Below are 24,428 nucleotides of genomic sequence, written 5' to 3'. Positions count from 1 at the left end.
TATGTGTTGATCATACTGACCTGCTCCCTCCTTCTTCTTTCTTTTGTATTCTGTGTTAAGAGATGCTTATATGGGAGCAGAGAAGAGAGGAATATACTGAGAGGCCTTTCCATTTCTCTTTTTGAATAAAGTGAAGTTTCTAAATAGGCTGCATATCTTAAGACCTCTTTTTTTCCCTTAAACCTGACCGATATTTTCCAATATTCTTTTTGCCATTCTGCTCCTGTGCCCATCTTTTCACTGAAGCCATCACAAATTTAAATGCTGTCTTGATTTGCAGAAGTTTAGCAAAATTATCCTACCATTCTTTTCACTACACTTGCCTTCATGTTCTTCCTGGGCCTATTCTAACTATTCAATCTGAACTCCCATTGGATCTAGGTTTTTCAACATCTATCTTCCTACTGGATCTTGGACTGGCTTTTCACTTCTCCCAAACATATATGCTCTTTCTTATTATTTTCTCACCCTATTCCCTTTACCCTCTTTATAGATATCCTATACACTTTTCAAGGGCAAATTTTAATCCCCCCAACCCCTGAGAAGCATTCCTTTCCCAGAGTAATGCTTTCTATCTTTTAATTCCTCTTAAGTCTAAACAACTCCTCTGGCCATCAATCATGGATTACCTTGGGAGATGACTTACATTATTATTTTGAAGAGCGATTTCATTCTTGCATTGCCTTTTTTTGTTCTTGCATCTTTGGTACTTTATGTTTATGCCAAATCTTACACTTCTTATAAATCTAGCAATTATTTGTAAATACGTGATACAGTTGATAGAACATTGGACCTGAAATTGGGGACTTGAGTTCAAATTTGGTTTTAGATGCTTACTCAGGAATGAACCTGAGAAAATCACTTAACTTCTGCCTGCCTCATTTACTTATCCCTAAAATCAGAATCATAATAGTACCTACCCCAAAGGATTGTTGTGAAGATCATTTGCTATAGTGCATGTAAGGTGCTTTGCAAACTTTATATTGCTATATAAATGCTAGGTTATGTTCCTCCCCCCCCCCCTCCGCCGCTGTATGCATCATGAAATCAGGGACTGTTATCTTATATGATTTATAATCCACAACATTACCTAACACTGTGCCTTTTATAGGTGTTAATAAATATATATTGATTGATAGATGATTAAGCAAAAAACCCAAAATTACATTGACTGATAAACAAGGAAGGCTTATTTCAACAGAGATAAATGTGAAATCCCTTCATTTAAGACCCAAAAATCAACTGCAAAAATAGAGGATGGGGAGATGTATCTTTAAAAACTTTTTTTGTTAAGAACAAATCTAGTAATTGTGGAAACATGTATAGAAGAATTGTGCATGTTTAACATATATTGGATTGTTTGCTATCTGGGGGAGAGGGTGGGTGGAAGTGAGGGAAAAATTTTGGAACATGAGGCTTTGCAAGGGTGAATGTTGAAAACTCTTTATACATATATTTTGAATATAAAAAACCAAAAAAAGAGAAAAAATAAATCTAAGAATTTTTTGTTGACCAAAAGTGTTTGCTAAAAAAGTAGAATCAATATATGTGAAAATTCTTTGAATCAAACAACAAATATTTATAAGTGTCTACTATGTACCAGGCATCATGCTCAGTTTTAGGTAAATATGTAAAGACAACCCCTGTCTTCATGAAGCTTACTGGGAGCCGGGGAAGATAAACTGTGGGGATTTAGGAATAAATAAAATTAACAGAAGGTGGTTTGGAGGAGAAGGCCTTAGGTGCTAATGGGATCAGAAAAGTCTTCATTTCAATGGAATACTTAAACTGTATCTTGAAGGAAACTAGAGATTCTAGGCATTCAGGGTCAGGAAACATTGTGTTCCAGGTAGAAAATATCCAGGGCAAAGGAGCAAAAACTGGAAATACAATACCATAAATGAGGAATTTTCAAGGAGTTTAGTTTGGCTGAACCATAAATGATGAAGGAGAAAAATGTACAATAAAACTGAAAAGGAATAAATGGCAATGAAACTTATATTTGGTCCAACAGACAATAGGGAGCCACTGGCTTTATTGAGTAGATGAATGCTTTATGCTTTAGGAAAACCACTTTGGCAGTTTTATAAAGGGTGGGTTAGGGGCAGGGAAGCCAATAAGAAAGTCCAGGGAGAGGTGATGAGAGTCTGTACCAGGGTGGAGGTGGAGTGGTTCTATAGGTGTCAAGAAGGGGCCACATGTTGTGGAGGCAGAAACCAGATTTGGCTCCTGATTATTGTCAAGTGCTACATAAGTAGATGTTAGTATCACTATCAAGTTACATTAATGAAAGTGGTATTTCCAGATCACAGGAAGTAAAAATCCCCCTGCCCACTGTGCTGGGCAAACAGCAGTTTAAATGTGCGTTTAGTTCTAAGCATCACATTTTCAAAAGGGTATTGACAAGCTGGAGGGCATCCTGAGGTAATTAGGATGGAAACCGTGTTATATAAGGAAGAGCTGAAGGAAATAAATGTGTTTAGCCTGGAGGAGAAAAGCAAAGACTGGATAGCTATCTTCTAATATTTGAAAGACTGTCAGAAAGGGAAGAGAGCAGACATTCTCTGTTACTCAAAGGCAAAACCAAGCTGGCTGACTAAATAGGGGTAGACTTTGGCTTAATGGAAGAGAGAACTTCCTAGAGATTGGAGCTGTCCCAAAATGAAATGGGCTGCTTTGGGCAGGGTTAACTTCCCATTACTGAGCAGATCAGGCTACGGAGAGATCAGGTGACGTGTTCAGGGTCACATGGCTATTTGAATTTAGCAGGTTTTCAAGAAGAAGCTGAATGCCCATCCTTTAGGATACCATAAGTAAAGATTTCTTCAATAAGAAGGTGATAGACCTATATAATAAATAAGAACCCTTCAAACTCACAATTCTATGATTCTAAGAGTAATTATCTGATTCTATAGTTCAGGTATCTTGTTATATAATCCTGGAGCTAATCTGTCCATCACCCTTCAGTATCTTCCTGACCAGTCTCCTTACTTCTAGGTTACCTAAAGCCAATTGTTGGAACAACCTCTTTCAACAATATTTCCATAATTTTATTTCTTAGCCACACATCTATAGGGGTTCCCTATTTCTTGGTCAACAAATCTGAATGTTATGTAACATACAATGGTTAACCTCAGAAGTATCAAACACAAATGCAGCCTGGGCCAGATTAAAGTATAATTAGGAAATACTTCACAAAAAAAAATACAATAAAACATTGATAATATTAAAATTTGAAAATAAGTCACCATGTAGGCTTCAGAGATCTTCAGGAATAGATTTACAGCCTCTGTTTCTATTTGCATTTTGACACCACCATTTTAGATAGTAAATAAAAAAGGAGGAAAAGTCCCCAGAAAAAGATGGGAAAATACACAATAGATAAAACCTCTGTCAGAAGCTCTCAACACAATAATCAGGCAGTTTGCTGCAACAGAACCATGAGAGTGAGTAAATGAAAGTGTCAGGGAACTGAAATCTTACATGCTTCAGTTCTAAAGGCAGAAGGAACTGTCCAGGGATCCACAGAGCATGCGCTGCTTGGCGCCTGCCAGTGCTAAGTAGACACCACCTGTGCATGACAATGCAGGCTGCTGTGCCCATTGGAAGAGGCTGAAGGGCTGGGGAGCAATTTCAGGCTTAACTGGGAGAATGTGCCCCTCAAAGAAGGAAGGAAGTGCTTCAAAGGAAACAAAGGGAGGAAAGCTAAGATGGGCCAGGGGCTGGGGGGGGAGTCAGGGGAGATGTGGAGGGGGAGCAGAAAGATGTGGAAAAAATGATAAAAGATGAAGAAAAGGAATAAGACCATTGAATTTGAACCTTTGGAACTGTATAACAGGTATGACTGAAGCTACTCCCATTCAAGGTAGAGTTGTACCCTCTGAGGAGAAAATGAACTGTGTTACCAGGAATAACTAAAACCAGAGATTTATTTAGAACTGAAAGGTACTTTTTGAGGCAGCTAGGTTTTCAAGAAGCTGAATGCCCATCCTTTGGGAAACCATAAGTAAAGGTTTCTCCAATAAGAAAATGATAGATCACAAGATAATACAGATTATCAATTCTGATGGAGCTGGCTCTCTACAACAATGAAATGATTCAGATCAGTTTCAATGGTCTTGTGATGAAGAGAGCCATCTGCACTCTGAGAGAGGATTGTGGGGACTGAGTGTGGATCACAACATGGTATTTCCACTCCTTTTGTTGTTGTTTGCTTGAATTTTATTTTTTTCTCATTTTCTCCAGTTTGATTTGATTTTTCTTGTGCAGCAAGATAGTTGTATAAATATATATTCATATATTGGATTTAACATATACTTCTATCATGTTTAACAGGTATTGTACTACTTGGGGGAGAGGGTGTGGGAAGGAGGGAAAACTGGAACACAGGGTTTTGCAGGGAGTAATGTCAAAGAATTGTCCATGCATGTATTTTGAAAAATAAAAAGCTTTAATTTTAAAAAAAGTGATAGGCCTAGATAATGTCCTCAGGTACCATCTTCTTAACTAGCTGAACCTGTCCCAAACTCATTTTTCTTCTGCGCAGCTCATACTTTCTATTGGCAGCAGCAATGAGAACACCTGTATCTCTGATGTTCTGAGTCTCTTCCTCAGGACAACAAGGCTCCATCATTTGTTTTCACATGAATCACCAAAAGTAGATGATGGTTGTTAGGCTTGGCAGGAGATTCTTTATAATATTTTGGACCTGAGCCTGGGAGGATTGTGTACCTCCCTGTTGTCCTTATCAAGTTTCCATATGGACATATGATCCCTCAGTGGATCCAACAGCTATCACTATTCATCATTTTATTCCGATCAGTGCTGGATGGCTTCTCTCCTTGTGGAACCATGTGGGTGATGCAATAAATAGAATTCTGGTCCTGGGGTCAGGAAAAGCTGAATTCAAAGAGCACTTCACCTGATCTCTCTGTGCTTTAGTGGCTTCATCTGTAAAATGAGGGGAAGTTGGAATCTACGTCCTTTAAGGTCCCTTTTGTTCTTATTCAGTCATTTTTCAATCATATCTGACTCTTTATGACCCTATTTGGAGTTTCTTTGTCAGAGATACTGAAGTGACCTGCCATTTCCTTCTCCATCTCATTTTACAGATAAGGAAACTGAGGCAAATAGATTAAATGACTTGCCTAGGGTGACATGGCTAGAAAGTCTGACCTAAAGCCACATTTGAACTCAGGTCTTCCTGACTTCAGGGCTAGTGCTCTATCCACTGCTCTAGCTAGCTGTCCTAAAACATAGGTATTTGATCAAGGATCAATTGTATATAACAAGGGCCACTAAAAGATAGAAAGATAGGTGTGTGTATATATATATTTGCATTGGATAGTTGATCTATGTGGCTCTAAATGAAAATTGATAGGGAGGGAGAATATTGTGTCCCAATTCCAATAACAGACAGTAAGCAGCTAATCCCACATAGGAAGAAGAGTTATCAGTCAAAGTAAACAGTAATTTCCATTTGGAAATATCTAGGAAGAAGGCCAACAATGAAATCCAAGGCTTTACAAAATAAGGGGAATGGATATGGGTGATGGATACAAATCAAAAAATTCATTAGTAAATGGAACTTCCAGTACGGAAACTCCTTTCACCAATACCAAAAAAGCAACTTAACTGTAACTCACAATCTTAAAAGAGTTGCCTGAGGTCACTGAGTAGTTAAGGGACTTGCCTATGAAGCTAATAAGCTATGTACAGCTAGAGTAAAATTTGAACCCAGGGCTTTTTAACCCCACTATACCATATTGCCACCAAACAAATTGATAGAGATCTCAGAGACCATCAAATCCAACCTACTGAAGTCTGGGGAAATTAAGTGACTAATCCAAGATCATACAAAAAAAAATAGTAAGGGTCAGAGGCAAGATCTGAATTCAAGTCTTCTACAAATTCATTTTCATAGGCATGAAACTTGATGGGAGGATACTAATGACTGGGAAACTTATTTCTTACTCAAAAGGAGCAAATTAGTTGGAAGGAAAGATGGCACAGCACTAAAGATGAAGAACATATTTTTATATGAAGAACTCTAAAAACCAGAGGAAGGAAGCAAGATAGAGAAGATTTGGGTGAGGATGAATAGAAAGGGACTAGAAGCAATATGTATGACAAATATCCCACTCATGAAATGGATGAGGTCAGGAAATGATCAGGAAGTGAACAAAACCCGACAGGAATAATAAAACATGTGAGGGAAATCTCTCTAGACACTTGCTGGAGCTTTCCTCACTCTCTATTGCTCTTTCTTCCTTCCCTCCTTCCTTCCTTTCTTCCTTCCTTCCTTCCTTCTTTTCCTTATTTCTTCCTCTTTCTCTTTCTTTCTTCTCTTTCCCTTCCTTCCTTCTTTTTTCTCCCCTTTCTTTGTTTCATCATCCTTCCTTCTTTCCTACTTTCCTTCTTCCCTATCCTTTTTTTCTTTCTTCTTTTTCTCTCTTCTTTCCTTTCTCTCTTCTTTCCTTCTTTTCCTCCTTTCTTTCTCTCACCATCCACCCTTCCTTCCTTCCTTTTTTCTTTCCTTCCTTTCTTCTCTGAGATTATCTCCAGTTTTTCCTGTTTAAATCATTTTTGCACATGCTAGTTTCTGATATTAGACAGGGATCCTTAAGATCAGGGATTATTTTTACTTTCTTTTGTACCTCCACTGCTTATCACAGTCCTGGTACATTGTAGTTGCTTAATAAATGCTTGTTAACTATCTGGGAGTAGACATGAGGGGTAACAAGAGGGAAGAGTCTAGGAGAATTCTGAATTTTTGAACTTACCTGCCCAGAAGAATGATTGAAAAAAGGGTGAGTTTAGTGGAAACAGTGGATGAATTCCATTTTGGATATGTTGAGTTTGAAGTGGATTCCAAAAGGTAATTAGTGATATGGGACTAGAGTTCAGAAGAGAGATGAAGGCTGTATATGTATATCTGGAATCACCTGTATAGTGGTGCTTGCCAATTTAACCCCTGAAATATGATGAAGTTGTCAAGGGAGAAAGTGGAGATAGAAAAGAGATCCCATGACAAAATCCTGAAGCATGTCCATACATAGGGTTCAAGAAACATGGATGATCAGTTCCAATAGAGCAGTAATGAACTGAACCAGCTACACCCAGTGAAAGAACTCTGGGAGATGACTATGAACCACTACATAGAGTTCCCAATCCCTCTGTTTTTGTCTGCCTGCGTTTTTGATTTCCTTCACAGGCTAATTGTACACTATTTCAGAGTCCGATTCTTCTTGTGCAGCAAAATAACTGTTTGGACATGTATACTTATATTGTATTTAATTTATACTTTAACATATTTAACATGTATTGGGCAACCAGCCATCTGGGGGGGGAGGGGATGGGGGGAAGGAGGGGAAAAGTTGGAACAAAAGGTTTTGCAATTGTCAATGCTGAAAAATTGCCCATGCATATAACTTGTAAATAAAAAGCTATAATAAAAAATAAATAAAAAATTTAAAAAAGAAACATGGATGATAATCCTACAAAGAAGTCTAAAAAGGAACAGTCCAACAGGCAGAAAGAGAATCAGGAGAGAAGAGAGTCATGAATAGTCTGGGAGGAGAAAGTATCTGGGAGGAGGTGATAACCTCTATTTTAGGTAAGAGCATTTCAAAAGGTTCAGAGAAAGGACAGGATTTCATGGGCTAATATTCAAGAGGAGTCAGTCCAGAAGAGACAGGCAGCCATCTGAAATGGAAGTCTGCCAATGGAAGCATGAAATTTCAGGGAGGAAGAAAAGGATGATTTGCCTAAATAGACCAAAGGGGATTTGTACAGAGGGAATTCATTGGCCAAATTATATTTTTTGATGTAGAAAATGGAATCAAGGACAGGTAACTAAGGATGAATACCAAACAGAGGCAAAGTCATGTAAGAATAAAATCAGGAATGCTAAAACTCAAAATGAGCTAGTTGGCAATGAATGCTAACAAAGACAAAAACCCACTTAAAGTTTTAGTGGTTTCATGGGTAAGTGCAATCAATCGATTGATTTACTGAGCACCTACTATATGCCAAGCATCTGGGTTATAAGGAAAAGGTGAGAAGCAGATCATGCCTTCAAGGAGTTTATGATATTAGAAAGACTACGCATACGCATATAAGTATGTGCAGGAAGGAAGGAGCAAGCATTTATTAAACACCTACTATGTGCCAGCGACTGCACAAAGCATGTTATAAATTTTATCTCATTTGATCCTCACAACAACCTCGTATGACAGGTGCTTTTATTATGCCCATTTTGCAGGTGAGTAAACTGAGTAAAAGAAGGTTAAGTGATTGGCCCAAGATTACACAGCTAGTAAATGTCCGAGGCTGCACTTGAATTCAGATCTTCCCGACTACTGACCCAACACACTATCCAATGCAGTGCCACCTAGTGGCCTCTAATTTATACAAAATATATATAAAGTAAATGAGAGGAGAGGGAGATGCTAGCAATCAGGAGATCCAAGAAAAATTTCATGTAGAAAATATCACCAACTGATGTGTGAAGAAAACTAGAGACTCTGAGGGGCAAAAGAAGAGCGGGGAGGATAATCTAGGTGGGGAGGGGGCAGGCAGCCTGTGCAATGGCAAGCAAATGGGAAACGGACTGACGTGTAAGAATCTGAAAGGCCAGTTTAGCTATATTGTAGAATGCATGGAGGGGAGTAATATATAATAAGGATAAAAAATGGGTTGGAGCCAGGTTGTAAAGGATTTTACATGATAGACAGAGGAGTTTGCATTTGATCCTAGAGGGCACAATGAAGGGAGTAACATGGTCAGATGTGTGCTTTAGGAAAATCACTTTGGCAGTCATGTGGAAGATGAACTGGAGAGATTTGAGAGAGAAAGATAAAAAAGGGTCAGGTCTGCTCTTCAAGATAGGTTAATTCTGGAAGCAATATGGAACTATGCCCAAAGGGCTATCACACTGTTCACACCCTTTGATCCAGCAGTGTCTCTACTGGGCTTGAATCCTAAAGAGATCAAAAAATGGGAAAAGGACTCACACGTGCAAAAATGTTTGTAGCAGCAAGGAACTGGAAACTGAATGGATGCTCGTTAGCTGGAGAACGGCCGAATAAGTTATGGGATATGAATGCAATAGAATATTATTGTTCTATAAGAAATGACCAGCAAGATGGTTTCACAGAGGTCTGGAGAAACTTACATGAACTGATGCTGAGGGAAGAGAATAGAACTAAGAGAATACTGTACACAGCAACAACAAGATTATGTGATGATCAATTCTAATGGACGTGGCTCTTTTCAACAATGAGGTGATTCAGGCCAGTTCTAACAGAGAGGCCATCTGTACCCAGAGAGAGGACTGTGGGGACTGAATGTAGATCACAATGTAGTCTTTTCACCTTTTTGTTGTTATTTGCTTGTTTTTTGTTTTTTTCTCATTTTTTCCCTTTCTTGTGATTTTTCTCGTGCAGCATGATAAATGTGGAAATATGTATAGAAGAATTGTACATGTTTAACCTATATTGGATTACTTGTTGTCTAGGGAAGGGGATGGAGAAGGGAGGGAGAAAAATTTGGAACACAAAGTTTTGCAAGGGTGAATGTTGACAATTATCTTTGTATATATTTTGTTTTTTTTTAATTTAATAGCCTTTTATTTACAGGTTATATGCATGGGTAACTTTACAGCATTAACAATTGCCAAACCTCTTGTTCCAATTTTTCACCTCTTACCCCCCTCCCCCTTCCCTAGATGGCAGGATGACCAGTAGATGTTAAATACATTAAAATATAAATTAGATTTTGTATATATTTTGAAAATAAAAAGCTATTGTTTAAAAAAAAGTTAGGTTAATGCCAGCAGACCATGAAGAGAAGGCAGAATTACTCAGTTCTTCTAAGTTGCTATCAAAGAGAATAATCTTTTGCTGGGGAAAAATAGAATAAGAAATAGTTAACAGGATATTGAGATGAGCAAGAAAATTAAAAGAGAAGATCAAGTTGCCCTTTGAGATTTCAAACCACCAGGCCTAAGCGAGACCACAAACAAAAATCTTTGAAAAATACTGGAGAATAGAAAAGGATACCTGACTGAAGAAAGGCAAATGTTGACATGCTTTCCAATAAAAAAGAAAAGGGTTTCATTTCCAAACTATAATTTTGTGCAACAATTTTGATTCCAGCAAAATTCGAGAACCTACAAGGCAGCAAGTGGTACAGTAGATAAAGTGAGGACCTGAGTTGAAATCCAGCCTCAGACACTTACTAGCTATGTAACCATGGGCAAATCATTTAATCCCAATTGCCTCCAAAAAATCTAGAATCTATTGTTAAAAGCCTAATTTTGGAACATTTAGAAAGGGAAATGATCCATCAAGAGGCAGGACAGCTTCAGCAAGAACAGTTCATGCCAGATAAATCTGACTTCCTTTTTTGAGTTATTTCCTTTTGGGGAGAAGATGAAGCCCAAAGTTCCTTCCAGATCTAGGTCTATGACCTTCTGAGTTATGAATTAGCCAAGAGAAGACAAGATCTGGGGGAAAAGGGTGAAATAGATATAACAGTCATCTCCAAGCACCCAAGACTGAAAATGGAATTAGATTTGCTTTACTTGTCCTCAGAGGACAGAACTAGATAACACCAGAAGTGATGAGTTGTAGAGAGGCACATTTTAGCTTTAAGGAACATCTTAACAACTTGAACAATCCAAAAGCAGAATGACTGACTCTGATATCAACAGGTCTTTAAACAGAGACTGGATAGAAAGACTGGAAGGGGATTCCTTTTTTTTTTTTTTTTTTTTTTTATTTAATAGCCTTTAATTTACAGGATATATACATGGGTAACTCCACAGCACTAACAATTGCCAAACCTCTTGTTCCAATTTTTCACCTCTTACCCCCCCCTCCCCTAAATGGCAGGATGACCAGTAGATGTTAAATATATTAAAATATAACTTAGATACACAACAAGTATACATGACCAAAACATTATTTTGCTGTACAAAAAGAATCAGACTCTGAATTATTGTACAATTAGCCCGTGTAGGAAATCAAAGATGCAGGTGTGCATAAATATAGGGACTGGGAATTCAATGTAATGGTTTTTAGTCATCTCCCAGAGTTCTTTTTCTGGGTATAGCTAGTTCAGTTCATTACTGCTCCATTAGAAATGATTTGGTTGATCTCGTTGCTGAGGATGGCCTGATCTATCAGGACTGGTCATCATCTAGTATTGTTGTTGAAGTATATAATGATCTCCTGGTCCTGCTCATTTCACTTAGCATCAGTTCGTGTAAGTCTCTCCAGGCCTTTCTGAAATCATCCTGTTGGTCATTTCTTACAGAACAGTAATATGGAAGGGGATTCCTATCCAGAAATGAGTTAAACTGAATGACTCCAAAGTCTCTACCAACTCAGGTTCTGTGATTCTGTAAATTCCTTATTATTAAGAATATCATATATAGTGATTTTTATATCCATAATGCTTATTAGTTTCCAATTGCTTTTATACTCTCAGAGGCTGTTAGGGTAACACTAGGGTGGATAGAGTTAGGACTGAGAAGCCTCAGGAAGACCTGAGACAAAATCCAACCTCAGACACTTATTAGTTGTGTAACCTAGAACAAGTCATGTCAAACTCTTCAAATGTAAAATGGGGATAATAATAGCACCAACCTCCAAAAGTTGTTGGGACGATCCCATGAGATAATATTTGTAAAACATTTAGCATAATGCCTGATACATAGTAGGTACTAAATAAATTTTCCTTCCTTCCTTCCTTCAGTCCCCAGAAGTCACCTGATATAATTCAAAGCTAAATAAGAATTCTGGTTTTCTGAGCACTGGTAAGTGGTCATCCAGCCTCCATAAGGAGACCCCTGTCCCATGACAGCCTTTTCTACCATAACTGTTAGGAAGTTCTCCTTATATTAAGTTGAAATCTGCTTCTCTCATCTTCCACCCATTACTCCTCTTTGACTTTTGGGGCAAGCAGAATGGCCTTTATTCCATGTGCCGGCTTCTCTATCTTTCCCCCAAGTCATTTCTTCTTCAGACTAGGTACCCTCAATTCCTTCAGCTGATGCTGAGTCAAGTCCTCCCACCATCCTAATCCCTTCTTGAAGGAAATTCCTCAGCTTGTCAATGTTCTTAGAATATAATTCCTGTAAGTGAACAAAATAGTGGAACAGAATACAGACCTATCTCACTTTGGACACTATACCTCTCTTAATAAAGGTGAAAATAACAATATCAATGATAGCTAGCATTTATGTGGTGCTTTAAAGTTGGCAAAATATTTGACACATGTTATTTCAACTGATCCTTACAACAATCCTGGGGATTTAAGTACTATTATGATGCACATGCTACAGATGAAGAAACTGAGGCTGATAAAACCATCATGATAACAATTCGTAGAATATCTATCATAGTGTTGTGTGAGGCTCAAGTGAGATTGTGTATATAAAGGGATTTGCCAATTTTAAAACTAGTCTCTTATTCCCCAATCTAGTAATCTTGCCCCACTCCCAAAAAAGGAAATTGGGTTAATCTGGCATTTTAAAAGGTTTTAATGTTGCCTTGTGTTTTTCATGCCAGTCATTTCCTGATAATGTTTTTCCCTCCATCCTGACCCCAAACCCTCCAGGTAACAAAAGCAAAATCGTAGCTTCTATATATCCCAGGATATGCGACATTCTATTCCCACACTCTTCTCTCTTCTCTCTGGAAAATCTGTTTCATCATCTGTGGTATGAACTGTTCTTGTTGAAACTATGAAGACACTGGCCCCTTGTGATCACTGCTTTCGTTTCTAAATGCTTACACACCATCCCTTTAATACTGTCCTAGCATTTTGCCAAGAGTTGAAGTCAATCTCATCAGTTATAGTTTGCAAACTTTACCCTCTCTCTTTTTGGAAAATTAGGATGCCATCTGTTTTTCCCTAGTTCCATGTTTCTTTCACATTTTCCTACAGAAGTTCAGCTGCCACATCTCTCCATCTATTTGCTCAATTAATTTTTATCCATTTTTAAAGACTACCTCAAATGCCACTTCTTCCACAAAGACCTCTGAGCTCTGATTAGTAAGCCTTATCTTGCTTAGTCCAAAGCCTGACACGCTATTTCCTAGACATCTCCAAGCCCTGCTGCCTATATTCTAGACCCCTCTCCCCCAACCCCTCACTGGTACTTATAAATCCTTGCCCGTCCCTATGATCCTCGATCTGACTTGATTCTTATTGTGTCTCAAGCCCACTGTTCTACTTGCTGTCCATCTCTGAACTCTGGCTTAATCTTCCTCCCACTGGAACAGGTACTCAATCCTCTACTTCCCAAATCTAGCTCCCCTATTCTGCTCTTATTCCCTATTATAATATAAACTTGAGAATAGGGACAGAGTTTGCTTTTTTTTTCTTTTTTCTTTTTTGCATCTCCAGCACTTACACAGTACCCAGCACACAGTAAGCACTTAATGAATTTTTTTCATTCATTCTTTCTTCACTCACTCATCCATTCATTCATAAAACCTTCCATGATCCCAGAGGTTTGTAACAACTATACTCTTAGAACTCAGCACCGAGTTTGTTTGCTTTTTTTTCCTTTGACACATCTCTGATGTAATTATCATTTATCATTTTGTACAGTTATCTATGTTTATGTCATCTTACACTGTAAGTCCCCCCTGCCCAGAAGGGCAGGGACTTTAATACATCCTCACTTTTATTTCCAATAGCAACAAGCACTTAAAAATAAGATAATAATAAAAATGTTAGAATGACAAAATGAACCAAGTTACCTTGGCTACCCATACATTTAATTCTTTACTTAAATTGTGAATGGACATTGAAGCCATTGAATCATTTTTTTACTTATCCAATTATGGCATGAAATTGTTGACTCTCACAAACACCCTGTGAGGTAGATTAGGCAGGCAGATGTTACTTCAATTTTACACAAGAGGAAACTGAGGATCCACATCATGACTTGCCCAAATCCCAAGTGGGATTGTAAACTAGTACCCAGATCTTCTCATACATGGTCTAGTTTTTCTTCATTACCTCACAGCTGTCTAGGTAAATGCCTCAATCCTAAATTCAAATTTTCTGCTCCATCAAAGCAACCCTCTTGCCAGTTTTGAAGTCCTGAATAGGGCAGTTTCCCTCACCTGGGATGAGCTCCCCTATTCACTGGGTAAAATCTTCCCATTATCTACAAAGTCTTCCTTCACTAACCACTAGGCTTTACCAACTACCCTCCCTGTAGTTCTCAGGCTAAGAATATAATTCCATGTAAGTGATCCCCTATAAAGCAAACTCAGCCTAGAAAAATGCGCTATTCTGCAATTCCTCAAAGTAGGGGGCACATGTGGTAGACATTACTCAGTCTCTTGCAGTGACTAATTTTTGATGTCCCATTATCATTTTGCCTCTGGGTTATATGTTGGCTTAGAGCCTATAAACTCTTTAGGAGCAGCTCCTTCCTCTGGTCCCATAATACACTGAAGTCCCCTTCCCTCAATTCCATCACACAGTCAAAATGGGAATACCCCCATAACGGTGTCTTTCTTTGTTTCCCAAATATAATTCCTTCCCCAAAAATCCCCACCCACTCACAATAAAACAGACCCCTTCCTCTCACTGGTGTCCATAATCAAGACACTTGTTTCCATATACACACACACACACACACACACACACACACACTCACAAACTTATAAACACACTTACTTATATTCACAAACACACATACTCTTCCCACAACCTTCTCTCTACCTGTCTATAATGACGGGATCGGATGGTGTCTCGTTTCGGTTGCCACAACTCTTCTTGTCACAGCAGCGACTGTAAGGAGAGAAGAACAAAGCTGTAGAACCAGAATTGACCTTTGTGAAGCATCATGGTGCACAAATTTAACTTGGAATCAGGAGATTGTGGATTCAGATACTATCTCAATCATGTGTGACCTAAGCACACCTCTCTGTGCCTCAGTTACCTTATCTGTAAAATGAAAGGGTGGGAAATCAAATGTCCTTTAATCCCTTTAATCTCTAAATCTATGGTCCTATGGTCTCTAGTTCAATGTCTACTCACCTCTGCCACTTACTTATCTATGTAATTTTGGATAAGTCACTTAAATCTCACGTGAAGTAACGGAGTTTATACTAGCCAACTTTAAAGACCCTTTCCACTCTTAATCCACAATCCTAAAGAAGGAATTTTCACTATAACACCCTCCCCAATGGTCATTTGCCTTCCATTTAAGATCTCCAATGAGATAGTTACCAATCAAGCAAGCCCATTCCATCATTTTAGTCATGTCTTTGTGTCTCTTTAGTCATGAATCTTGGCGACCCCATTTGGGGTTTTTTCCACAAAGAACCTGGAGTGGTTTGCCATTTCCCTCCTGATCTCATTTTATAGATGAGGCAAGTGGGTTTAAATGACTTGTCCAGGATCACACAGCCAATAAGTGTTTGAGAACAGATTTGAACTCGGGAAGATGAGGCTCTATTCTACTGTTATGTAAATCTAATCAGAACTTCATGTTAGAAAGTTAATAATAATAATAACTGTTAACATTTATATAACACTTTAAGGTTTCCAAAATGCTTTACAAATATTATCTCAATTGATCCCCACAAAAACCCTAGGAGCAGATATTATTATCTCTATTTTGCCAGTGAGGAAATTGAGGTAGGCTGAGATTAAATGACTTGCCCAGGATTACACAGCTAGTAAATGTTTGTGGCAGGATTGAATTTTGCCTTCCTAACTTCATGTTTAATGTTCTCTTCATCTGGGCTACCAATTGTCTCTTGAAGTTATTTCCTTCCTGAGAAGTAAAGAGAGAAAAATGAAGTGGGAGAAGGAAATAAAGGACATAAAAGTCAGGAAATACAGTGGGCTGGGGCAGAGAAGGAAAGTATACAAGGGGCAAAAAAGGAAAGACTGGGTATTAGGAAGGTAGGGAAAGAAAACTATAATTATGGGAATTGTTTTTACCCAAGGAAAGTACCATAATCTATATTTGAGGCAAGCAATATGAAACAGGCCTTCATGGGGGCCAAGGAAGTAAGGAGATGAATGGAAGAGACCACCTTGTGTGGGGGGATACACTGATCCCATGACATCAGAATAAAACCACCACCAGACAAGAGGAAGAACGAATTCACCTCAGTCTGCCATTTGGTAGTTTCTGATTTTAACTAATCATTATTGCTAAATATGTGCTAAGATCTGTTGTTGTTTCCACACTCCTAAGGGACTGCAAATGCCATTGGGGACCTCTAGCTTTATTGTCCTCTAAACTTGGCGCCCTGGACAAAGCCTTGATGACTCCACCCTCGACACATTCTGAAAGAAAGTGAGATGTGTAAAAGAACTGAGGGAAAGAAGGAGGAATGAATTTCCCTCAAGTTAGGCTCATTTCTTCATTCCTCCTCAAAGCTGAAGGAATAGGTAGGGATACAGAAATAGTCTATCCCCATAAATGCTAAGAAAAGCCAGAGCTAAGATTGGGGAACAGAGAAGAAATAGAGAGCAAAAGGCCGGGTACCTCCCTATTTATGAAAGTGCTGTCAATCTAAATTCCTGCCCTCTTATGAGTTGGATATGCTTTCCAACTCTGGGATTTTAGAATTATAAAACTATAACTGGGGCTTTATTTTTCTTGCTTTCTTAGTGAAGGGTGGGAAGAAGCAAATGTTGAAAATAAAACTGAATTTAAAAAGAATTCTAGGAAACTGTGGGCAAAATAAATATGTGTCTAGTTTCCCACTGACTCCAGTTTAAAGATCAAAAAGTACATTCTGGAGCTCTGTCAAAAGCTATATTGTCTATCGGGCTAGGGACACACATAGACCGAGCTCCCTCCTAGCCGGCAGACAGGCTCATAGGAAAAGGTGGATCCTTGGTGCTTTGGACTTGAAATTTAAAAAAAACCCTTGACCTTGTTTCCCAAAGGCCTTCTGACCTCCCACTGCCATCATACCCAGTTCTTCATTTCTCCGAGATGTAAGAAGGATCTCTGTCTTCTATCACTGCCCTGATATACACTTCTATATGCACAGAGATGGTCTTGGGGAAGAGTCAAATGTCTGTCTCCCTCTGCCCTTTCCCTTCCTAGCACCGAGAGGGGAGGGGAGAAAAAACATTGCAAGGAAAGGGAGACATTCTGTATCTATCCTTGCCTGAAAGTATCCTGTCTAAAGCATATATGGGTTGCCTCAATTTGCACAATAAATGTATTTTTGAAATGTCCATTCATTTGGTGTAAATCAAATATTTCTAAATGCAAACCTCTTTTCCCATGTCCTGGGGGAGCATGCCTTTTTTTTTTAAAGGAATATTATGGTGAATTCTTATTTAACATGAAGAATACCCCATAATTGAACTTGTATGTAAAAACAGATTTCAATATGTTGGGTTTGCTTTAAGCAAAGACCTCTGGGAATAGATCTTGTGTGGCTGAAACTAGAGCGCAAAACTTGGAACAATGCGGGTGGGGGAGTTCCAGGAAAACAGATTTTTGGCTCGGGATAACAAAGAACCCTCTAACAATTGGAGCTGTCCAACAATTGGGCCAGCTGCCTTATGAAGTAATGAGCCCTCTGCCAATGGAAGTGCTCACACCAAAGGCTGGAAGACCACCTGTCAGCTATGCTGCTGAGGTGATGTCTGACCTAGAAGAGGTCTGAGCAGGTTTAAGCTGCCTCCAGCTCTCCAATCCTGCGCCCTCTCTGTACAGCCAGGAGCAGAGTTGGGGTGACTAGGTCTTTGAGAGGCAGAGGGAGGAAGGAGAGGGGCCCACTGTCCATCCCCACTCCCACCTAGGTCTAGGCTCCGTCCAGGCCAGACCACACCTGCCCACCTGCCTCTCCACTCCTTAGGCGCCACTCCCCACAGCCTTGTTCCTCGCCTCCCTTCTCCCCCCACCCCCCACCCTCTCTGGAGTCCCCTTCCCTTGGGCCCCAGCTCATTAGTAAAAGTTCCTGCAGCTCAATTAGCGGTGACAGGATGACTCTCCTGTGCGCAAACACGGCTCGAGCGGCACAAACAGCCCTGGCTAATGGGGCCTCAGGGACCCAGCTAGCTCAGCTAGTGCCCGGGAGGCCCTCCCCTCCTCCCCCTTCCTCCTCCTCCTCCTCCCTTCGCCCTGTCTTAGGGCTAGGGACAGTTTAGGTGATGGCCCGCAATCAGAGGAGAAGGGTTTTTGGCCTGGAGAGTTGGTCTGGACACTGCCCCTCCTCATCCCATCACCTCATTCCAATCTCCATCCCAGCCCACATTGCCCCAGGGTCCCACTGCATGGGCTCCCGGGGGAAGGTCACCCCAATTCTCTGTGCCCTCCCCACCTAGCTGACTCGTACCCTCAGTACACTCACCTGCACATGATCTCGTGGGTAAGGAGGACACGGCACATCTCCGGGTTCTTGTCCTGCCCTTCGTAGATGATGGCCTGAAGGGACAGGGGCAACAGACCAGTTGGACAGAAGGGGAGGGGAGAAGAGGGAAAAGGGAAGAGCAAGCCACGAAGGACCCACACTTCCGCCTCTAAGCAGGTAGTGGAAAGAGCCCTGGATTTGGAATCAGAAGACCTGAGTTCAAATCCCAGTTCTGACTAGCTGGGTAACAGTTGGGCAAGGCATTTAAACTCTCTAAACCTTAGTTTCCCAATATGTTCAATAAAGGTGTCATTTGTACTACTACTTCGCAGGGTTGTGGTGAGGAAAAGGCTGGTAAATGTTTAAAGTACAATAGAAAAGGGAGTTATCGGCATGGAATCTTGCCTAAAAAGTTTACTTTGGAGTCAGGAAGAACTTTGTGTAAGTCTCACCTCTGACACATACTGGCTGTGAAAATCCGCCCTTAAACTCAGCATTGCCCCAGGAATATTCTAAGACCATAAACTACAGAATAATAACAGATCTGAATTGTTAAATACTGTTTCTTCATTGGCAGTTCCCTATACCAAAAAATTATAAGTCTAAACAAACTATGTATCATCTATCTATCTATCCATCTGTCAGTCTGTCTACCTATTTGTCCATCCATCCATCTACCCTGTTGATATATCATCCATCCATCTATTTATCTTTCTATTTATCTTGTCTATCTCTCTCTCTATCTGTCTGTCTATCTGTAGATATGCATATGTACACATATACATATATATAATATATATTATTTATTTTTATTAGAATTCACTTTGCCTATCTGTATATGTATATATGTGCATATATATACATATATGTGTGTGTGTGTGTATATATATATATAATTATTTATTTTTTAATTAGAATTCACTTCTTCCCACTCTCTGATCTGTGGTGACTACCCCAGGAGAAAAGATGTCCAGGAAGGTGCTCTGATGAAGATGTTTTGAGCTACAGGACAGAGTCAGGCCTTGGAAAAGAGGCAGAAAGCAGCAAATCTCAACCTAAACCTAGTAAGGAGCCAGGATGAAAGAGGGGAATTCTTTGGGGATATAGGTGGGGAAAACAAGCCACTGTGGGTCACCTCCTTTCTCTGCTTCCCCAAGGATCTTTTTGTCTTCTTTGATCATCCACAGACTTCTTTTGAAAAGCTTTAGTAAGGACTAAAAAGTCAAAGTTCATTAAAAGTCCCCCTGGCTTTCACCACAGGGACAGGGATACCTTGGGGTTTATGAACTTGGTTAGTTATTTTTAATGTTCTGATAACTGTATTTCAATAGAATTGGCTTACTTTGTAATTCTATATCTTATTTTATACAGGAAAAAAATACATTGCAGAAGAATCCATAGGCTTCATCATACTGCCAAAAGGATCCATGACACAGAAAAAGATGAAAAATGTTTGGAATATGATCTAGAGTCGTGATTTGGGGGGGGGCCTAAGGAACTCCTGGGTGAGAAATCACCTCCCAGTGCAAGTCAGTATCTCCTCTGAAACTTATAGCCTTGGAGACTTGCCCAGAGAGGAGAGAAGGTAAGTGACTTACAGGGATTCACACAGAAAATATGTGTCAGAGGCTAAAGCTGAAACCCAGTTCTTTCTGATTTCAAGGTCAATTCTCCATCCACTCTGCCCTTTAGCCTGCCATGGATTTCTCTATAAGGTCAAAAATATGGGAGCAAAGAGCTTTTTCCCCGAACTAAAGAGAGAGTGGACTATACCCCCCCCAACCAAGATATGAATTCTGATTCTTAGCTTTGACCAACTATCCTGCTTCTTATCTTCTCCCTCTGCCAACCCAGCCATTCTGCCCCCATTCTCTCTGCTGCCTAGATTGTCCAAATGGTCCCATTTCCAGCACTGTCATTGGCAAGAAGATCATGTGAACACTGGCTTAATGTGGGCACGTCTGTTGTATGCTTACTATTAACATATCTAAAATCCAAGTCATCTTCCCCAAGTTAGTCCACTCCTAGCTTCCCTCTTTCAGAGTATGCTGCCATCATTCCCACACACACTCCGACTCAGCCCCAAGTTATCATTGGTTCCCAGACTCTTCTCCATCACTCAAAGTCAATCAATGGTTGAGTCTCCTACCTTTCTCATCTGGCTCCTCTTCCTTTTCTACTGATGTCACCTCAGCATTCTGTCTCAGCTATTTTCTCCCTGCTTCTAGTCTTTCTCTTTCCAGATTAAACTTTCTTAAGCACAATTCTGATCATAAGTTTTCAGTGGCTCTCCATTGTTTCACAAGGAAAATCCCTATCTAGTAAGTTGGGAAATTTTCCATAGTAAATCTACAAGTTGTGACTTCTTGGATTTCCCAGCAGAAATGGGGGTGCAAGTGGTTCACCCTTCTTCTATCCCTAACCACCCCACTCAGGGCCTTTCCTACTTGTACCAATCGCCTCATACCTGGTATTAAGAGGTTTCCAGGAAATGAAAGTCACTCCACAAAAAATGATTAGTTCATTGGCTGATAGGATCGAGACCAAATTATGGATCCTGGTATTTAAGGCTTTCCACAATTGGGACACTATTCATCTTTTCTTTCTTGTCTCCTACTATTCCCTTACAAGACTTCTAAACTCCAGTCAAAATGGCCTTTTTCCTTCCCCCCCCCAAAAAAACACCATTTTATATAGCTAAATCCTGCTATTCATTTAAGATGGAAATTTAACACAGCCTCATCCACCCCCATCTCTAAACTTTCTTTAACTGTTCCAGAATACCAGAGTTCCAGAAGTACCTCAAGGTCTTCAAAAACTGTTTGTCATGTGGCACTTGGCAGATGCTGTCTTGTTTTATTATAATTTATATATCTATCTCTTCAACTGGGTTTTACTTTCCTAAAGCAGTGTCTTCTTCATTTCTGAATTCTCCCACCCCCAATAGGACCTAGCCCAGTGATCCAACCATAGTAGGCAATCAGGGATTGTCAGTTGATGAAAGGATCTCATACCCCCTGCTCACTTATATCTCCTCTCTATCTCTTTAGAAAACACCTTGAAAGGAAAAGGAAGAAAGGGAAATTCCCACCAGGCCTTTCATTGTGACTGCTCCTATCCCATCCAGAACCATCCCTGGGTTTAGCAAACAGCCAAATACTAATCCAGCCAGTTTCTTATTTGTGATGGAAGTAAATGAGGCAATGGGCAAGCCCAGAAGGAGGGTTCCCCTGTAAGTCCCAGTCCAAGGTCACCCAGCTGGTCAGTGGCAGAGCTCAAACCAGACCCCTAGTCTCCTGAGCACAACAATATAACACAAAGAGCACTTAGACAAAAATACACACACTGACTACAACTGGGCAAATAATCATATCAACATTAATGAAACCCAGAAAAACACACGAAAGGACAAAAAATCAGAAGGGAACATGGACACAAACAGGACTATTTAGTTACTAGCTTGTTAAGATTCACATCTTTTAAAAACTGTAAATATAAATTTTTACAATTTCAATACAATCATTTTTACTCTCATCTGTCTATTTGGACTTTTGTATTCTTTGGTTTCTACTATGTTCACAGTGAATCAAAGCAAAAATTTTTGGGAAAGCACCAATCTTGGATTCAGAGGACTGAATTCAAATGACCTCAAGCAGGTCACAATTTCTATGGGCCTTGATTTCTTTCTTTGTAAAATGAGAGGGATTGGACAAACTGATCTCTAAGGCTGCTTCCAACTCTAAATGCCGAGCCCCAATCATTCTGAGCGCACAGCCTTCCTCCTACTTCTACTAACCAGACTTCCCCCAGTCCTGCCTGGTTCCTCTAAACAATCATTAGCACTTATTGTCAGCACTACAATGTTTAGGGCTTAATTGTGTGATGTATTGTTCTCTAATTAGTGCTGTGCACATCTGGTCTCCCCAAGTAGATTAAATCCTGCTGGAGGGCAGAGATCTACACTCCTCTGCAGTTTGTAGCTTCTCAGCACCTTGGACAGTACCAGGTAATCAATTAAGTGGGGGCTCTGAGATCAGAGATGGGGAACAGGGCAAACAAACTGCAGAGAGGCAGAAGGAGGGAATAGATGGATCCAGCCTTTTAGAGCTGACCTGGGGTCAGAATGACCTTGGGAGGCTTATGATTTCATAATCCAGCTCCAAAGAGATCTCCCAAAATAAGAGGAGACGTGGAAAACAGAATCCAGCTCACCTGCTTAGACATGGAATCAATAAGTCGAACATACAGGTCTTGTTCGGTGCGGATTCCTGGGAACAAAAGGGAGAGGGAAAAATCAGGTTTGACAGGGAAAGCCAAAGAAAAGAGATTCTTTGAAGTCTTAGGGTTCTTCACCTCCCTCCCAGGTCCTGGGGTTTTAAAAGTTCTGAGATTTTAGATAGATAGGTAGATAGATAGATAGATAGACAGATAGATAGATGGATGGCCATCCATGACTGGATGGATAGATAGATATAGATATATGACAGGGCAGGAGGGAGGGAGGCAGGGCAGGCTGAGTTGAGCAAGTCAGTGAGGATTAAGGCTAGGACAGGGAAGGCTAGGACCAGGAAGGGGAAAATGAGGACCAGGACTCACCATTGCTGTACAGAAGCTGTAGACGGTAATGGATGCCATTGTTGGTTTTCTCTCCACTGTGTTCCTGGAGAGACAGGAGAGAGAAAGTGCTAAGGGTAAGAGTTGAGGAGAATTTCCCCCAGCATTCAGCCAGCTCAGCTGTAATCTGGGGGGAGAGAGAGGGAAGAAACTTGCTCACACAACCCAAGAACAATCACCCTTTCCCTCTTGGCTGCCATATTTGGCCATGCATAATATTCTTCCCACCCCCGGCTGGCTCTAAAAATTTTCCAAAGAATGAAAACTTCATACACAAGACCAAGCTAACTGCCAGCTCCCCTTACCCGCTCTTTTTCCACAAAGTCGATGAAGGCTGTGCGTTCGATCTCCACCGGCTGTCCCTGTCGGTCATACATGGCCAACACAAAGTGGAAGAAGTTGGATTTTCGAAGATTGGAAGGTGGCTGTTTCTCAAAGTGAGCCCGAGCCAGGCCCACACCACTGTGGGAACAGGGGGAAGGGGAAAAGATGTCATCCTGGGCTCCCAGTGCTTTCTTTGGGGAGAGAGCTGGGCTTGACAGGCCAGGCCCCAGCAGCCCGTGCTTAAAGCGAGGTTGGAAGACTTTAAGAAAAACTGAATCTGAATGAATAGAAGGTCGTTTTGTTTTTTACCTGACCCATGATTTCACAGAACTCCCGGTAAGGGAATTTCCCTTATCAACACCAACTGGCACTTAATTTGCAATATCCAGTCTTGCTTGCTTGGGACACTGAAAAGTGTGACTGGCCCAGAATCACCCAGCCAGTATGTGTGGGAATTTTTACTTGAATCCAAGTCATCCTGACACCCAGAGCTCTCAATAGCCACTTCCTTACACTGCCTTGGGGAAGGATATAGGGATTCAGAAATTGGGGAGGAGTAATCATTCTGGTCCAGCTCTATCATCTCCCCTCTCTTCTTCCTCCTCCCCTAGCCTCCCCCATTCATTCACTGATGTATTCATCCAACAGACACTTTATTAGATGCTAGCTAAATGCAAAGATCTCTATTCTAAGAGGTGAGGGTCATTTAGAGGAGCTTATGATCACAGAGCTGGATCCTTTGTCCCACAAAGCTCCCCCCAGTGAGACATGATGGCTCAGTTCTCCGAGGAGCTAAGCTCCAGCCCACACAGCCTCTGTCTGTGTGATCATTCATTCATATTACTAAGCAGTTCCCACTCCCAGCAGGCTTTCCCCCAACAGCTCCCTGGGCAGCTGGATTTACCACAAACTGTTTTACAGATAACTTTTCAGGAACACAGCTCTTGCCCAAAGGAGACATTAGGGCCTATGTGACTAGAGTGCATGTACATTTTCTGGGCCAGTTCAAACAGGACAGAGAGAGGGAAGATTTGGTTTTAGGAGGCTGTCAGGGCAAGATCTCCAGAAGCCAGGAGGTGAATGGATAAGTCTCAGAATAGGCTGATGCTACCGCCTATCACTTCCCTG

The 24,428-nt window shown here is 40.5% G+C and overlaps 1 protein-coding gene and 1 long non-coding RNA gene across 8 annotated transcripts in view; one reads left to right on the top strand and one right to left on the bottom strand.

Moving 5' to 3' along the window:
* Positions 1-24,428, bottom strand: part of EBF4 (EBF family member 4) — a 98,756-nt gene that overhangs the window by 52,403 nt on the left and 21,925 nt on the right. For all 7 annotated transcript variants that reach the window (XM_031943048.1, XM_023506184.2, XM_023506183.2 and 4 more), the window contains 5 exons: positions 23,282-23,438; positions 22,959-23,022; positions 22,575-22,630; positions 18,363-18,436; positions 14,752-14,820 (listed from right to left, as the gene is read on the bottom strand). In XM_031943048.1, coding sequence (XP_031798908.1) covers positions 14,752-14,820; positions 18,363-18,436; positions 22,575-22,630; positions 22,959-23,022; positions 23,282-23,438 — 420 coding nt within the window. The remainder of the gene's footprint in view (positions 1-14,751; positions 14,821-18,362; positions 18,437-22,574; positions 22,631-22,958; positions 23,023-23,281; positions 23,439-24,428) is intronic.
* Positions 19,249-19,948, top strand: LOC116419997. Its single transcript, XR_004230323.1, has 2 exons — positions 19,249-19,426; positions 19,734-19,948. It is a non-coding gene; the product is annotated as an uncharacterized LOC116419997 (long non-coding RNA).

This window comes from Sarcophilus harrisii, chromosome 6, assembly GCF_902635505.1.
Source record: "Sarcophilus harrisii chromosome 6, mSarHar1.11, whole genome shotgun sequence".
Classification (NCBI taxonomy): domain Eukaryota; kingdom Metazoa; phylum Chordata; class Mammalia; order Dasyuromorphia; family Dasyuridae; genus Sarcophilus; species Sarcophilus harrisii.
Note: the sequence above shows the minus strand (reverse complement) of the source record. Positions and strands in the feature narration are given on the sequence as shown.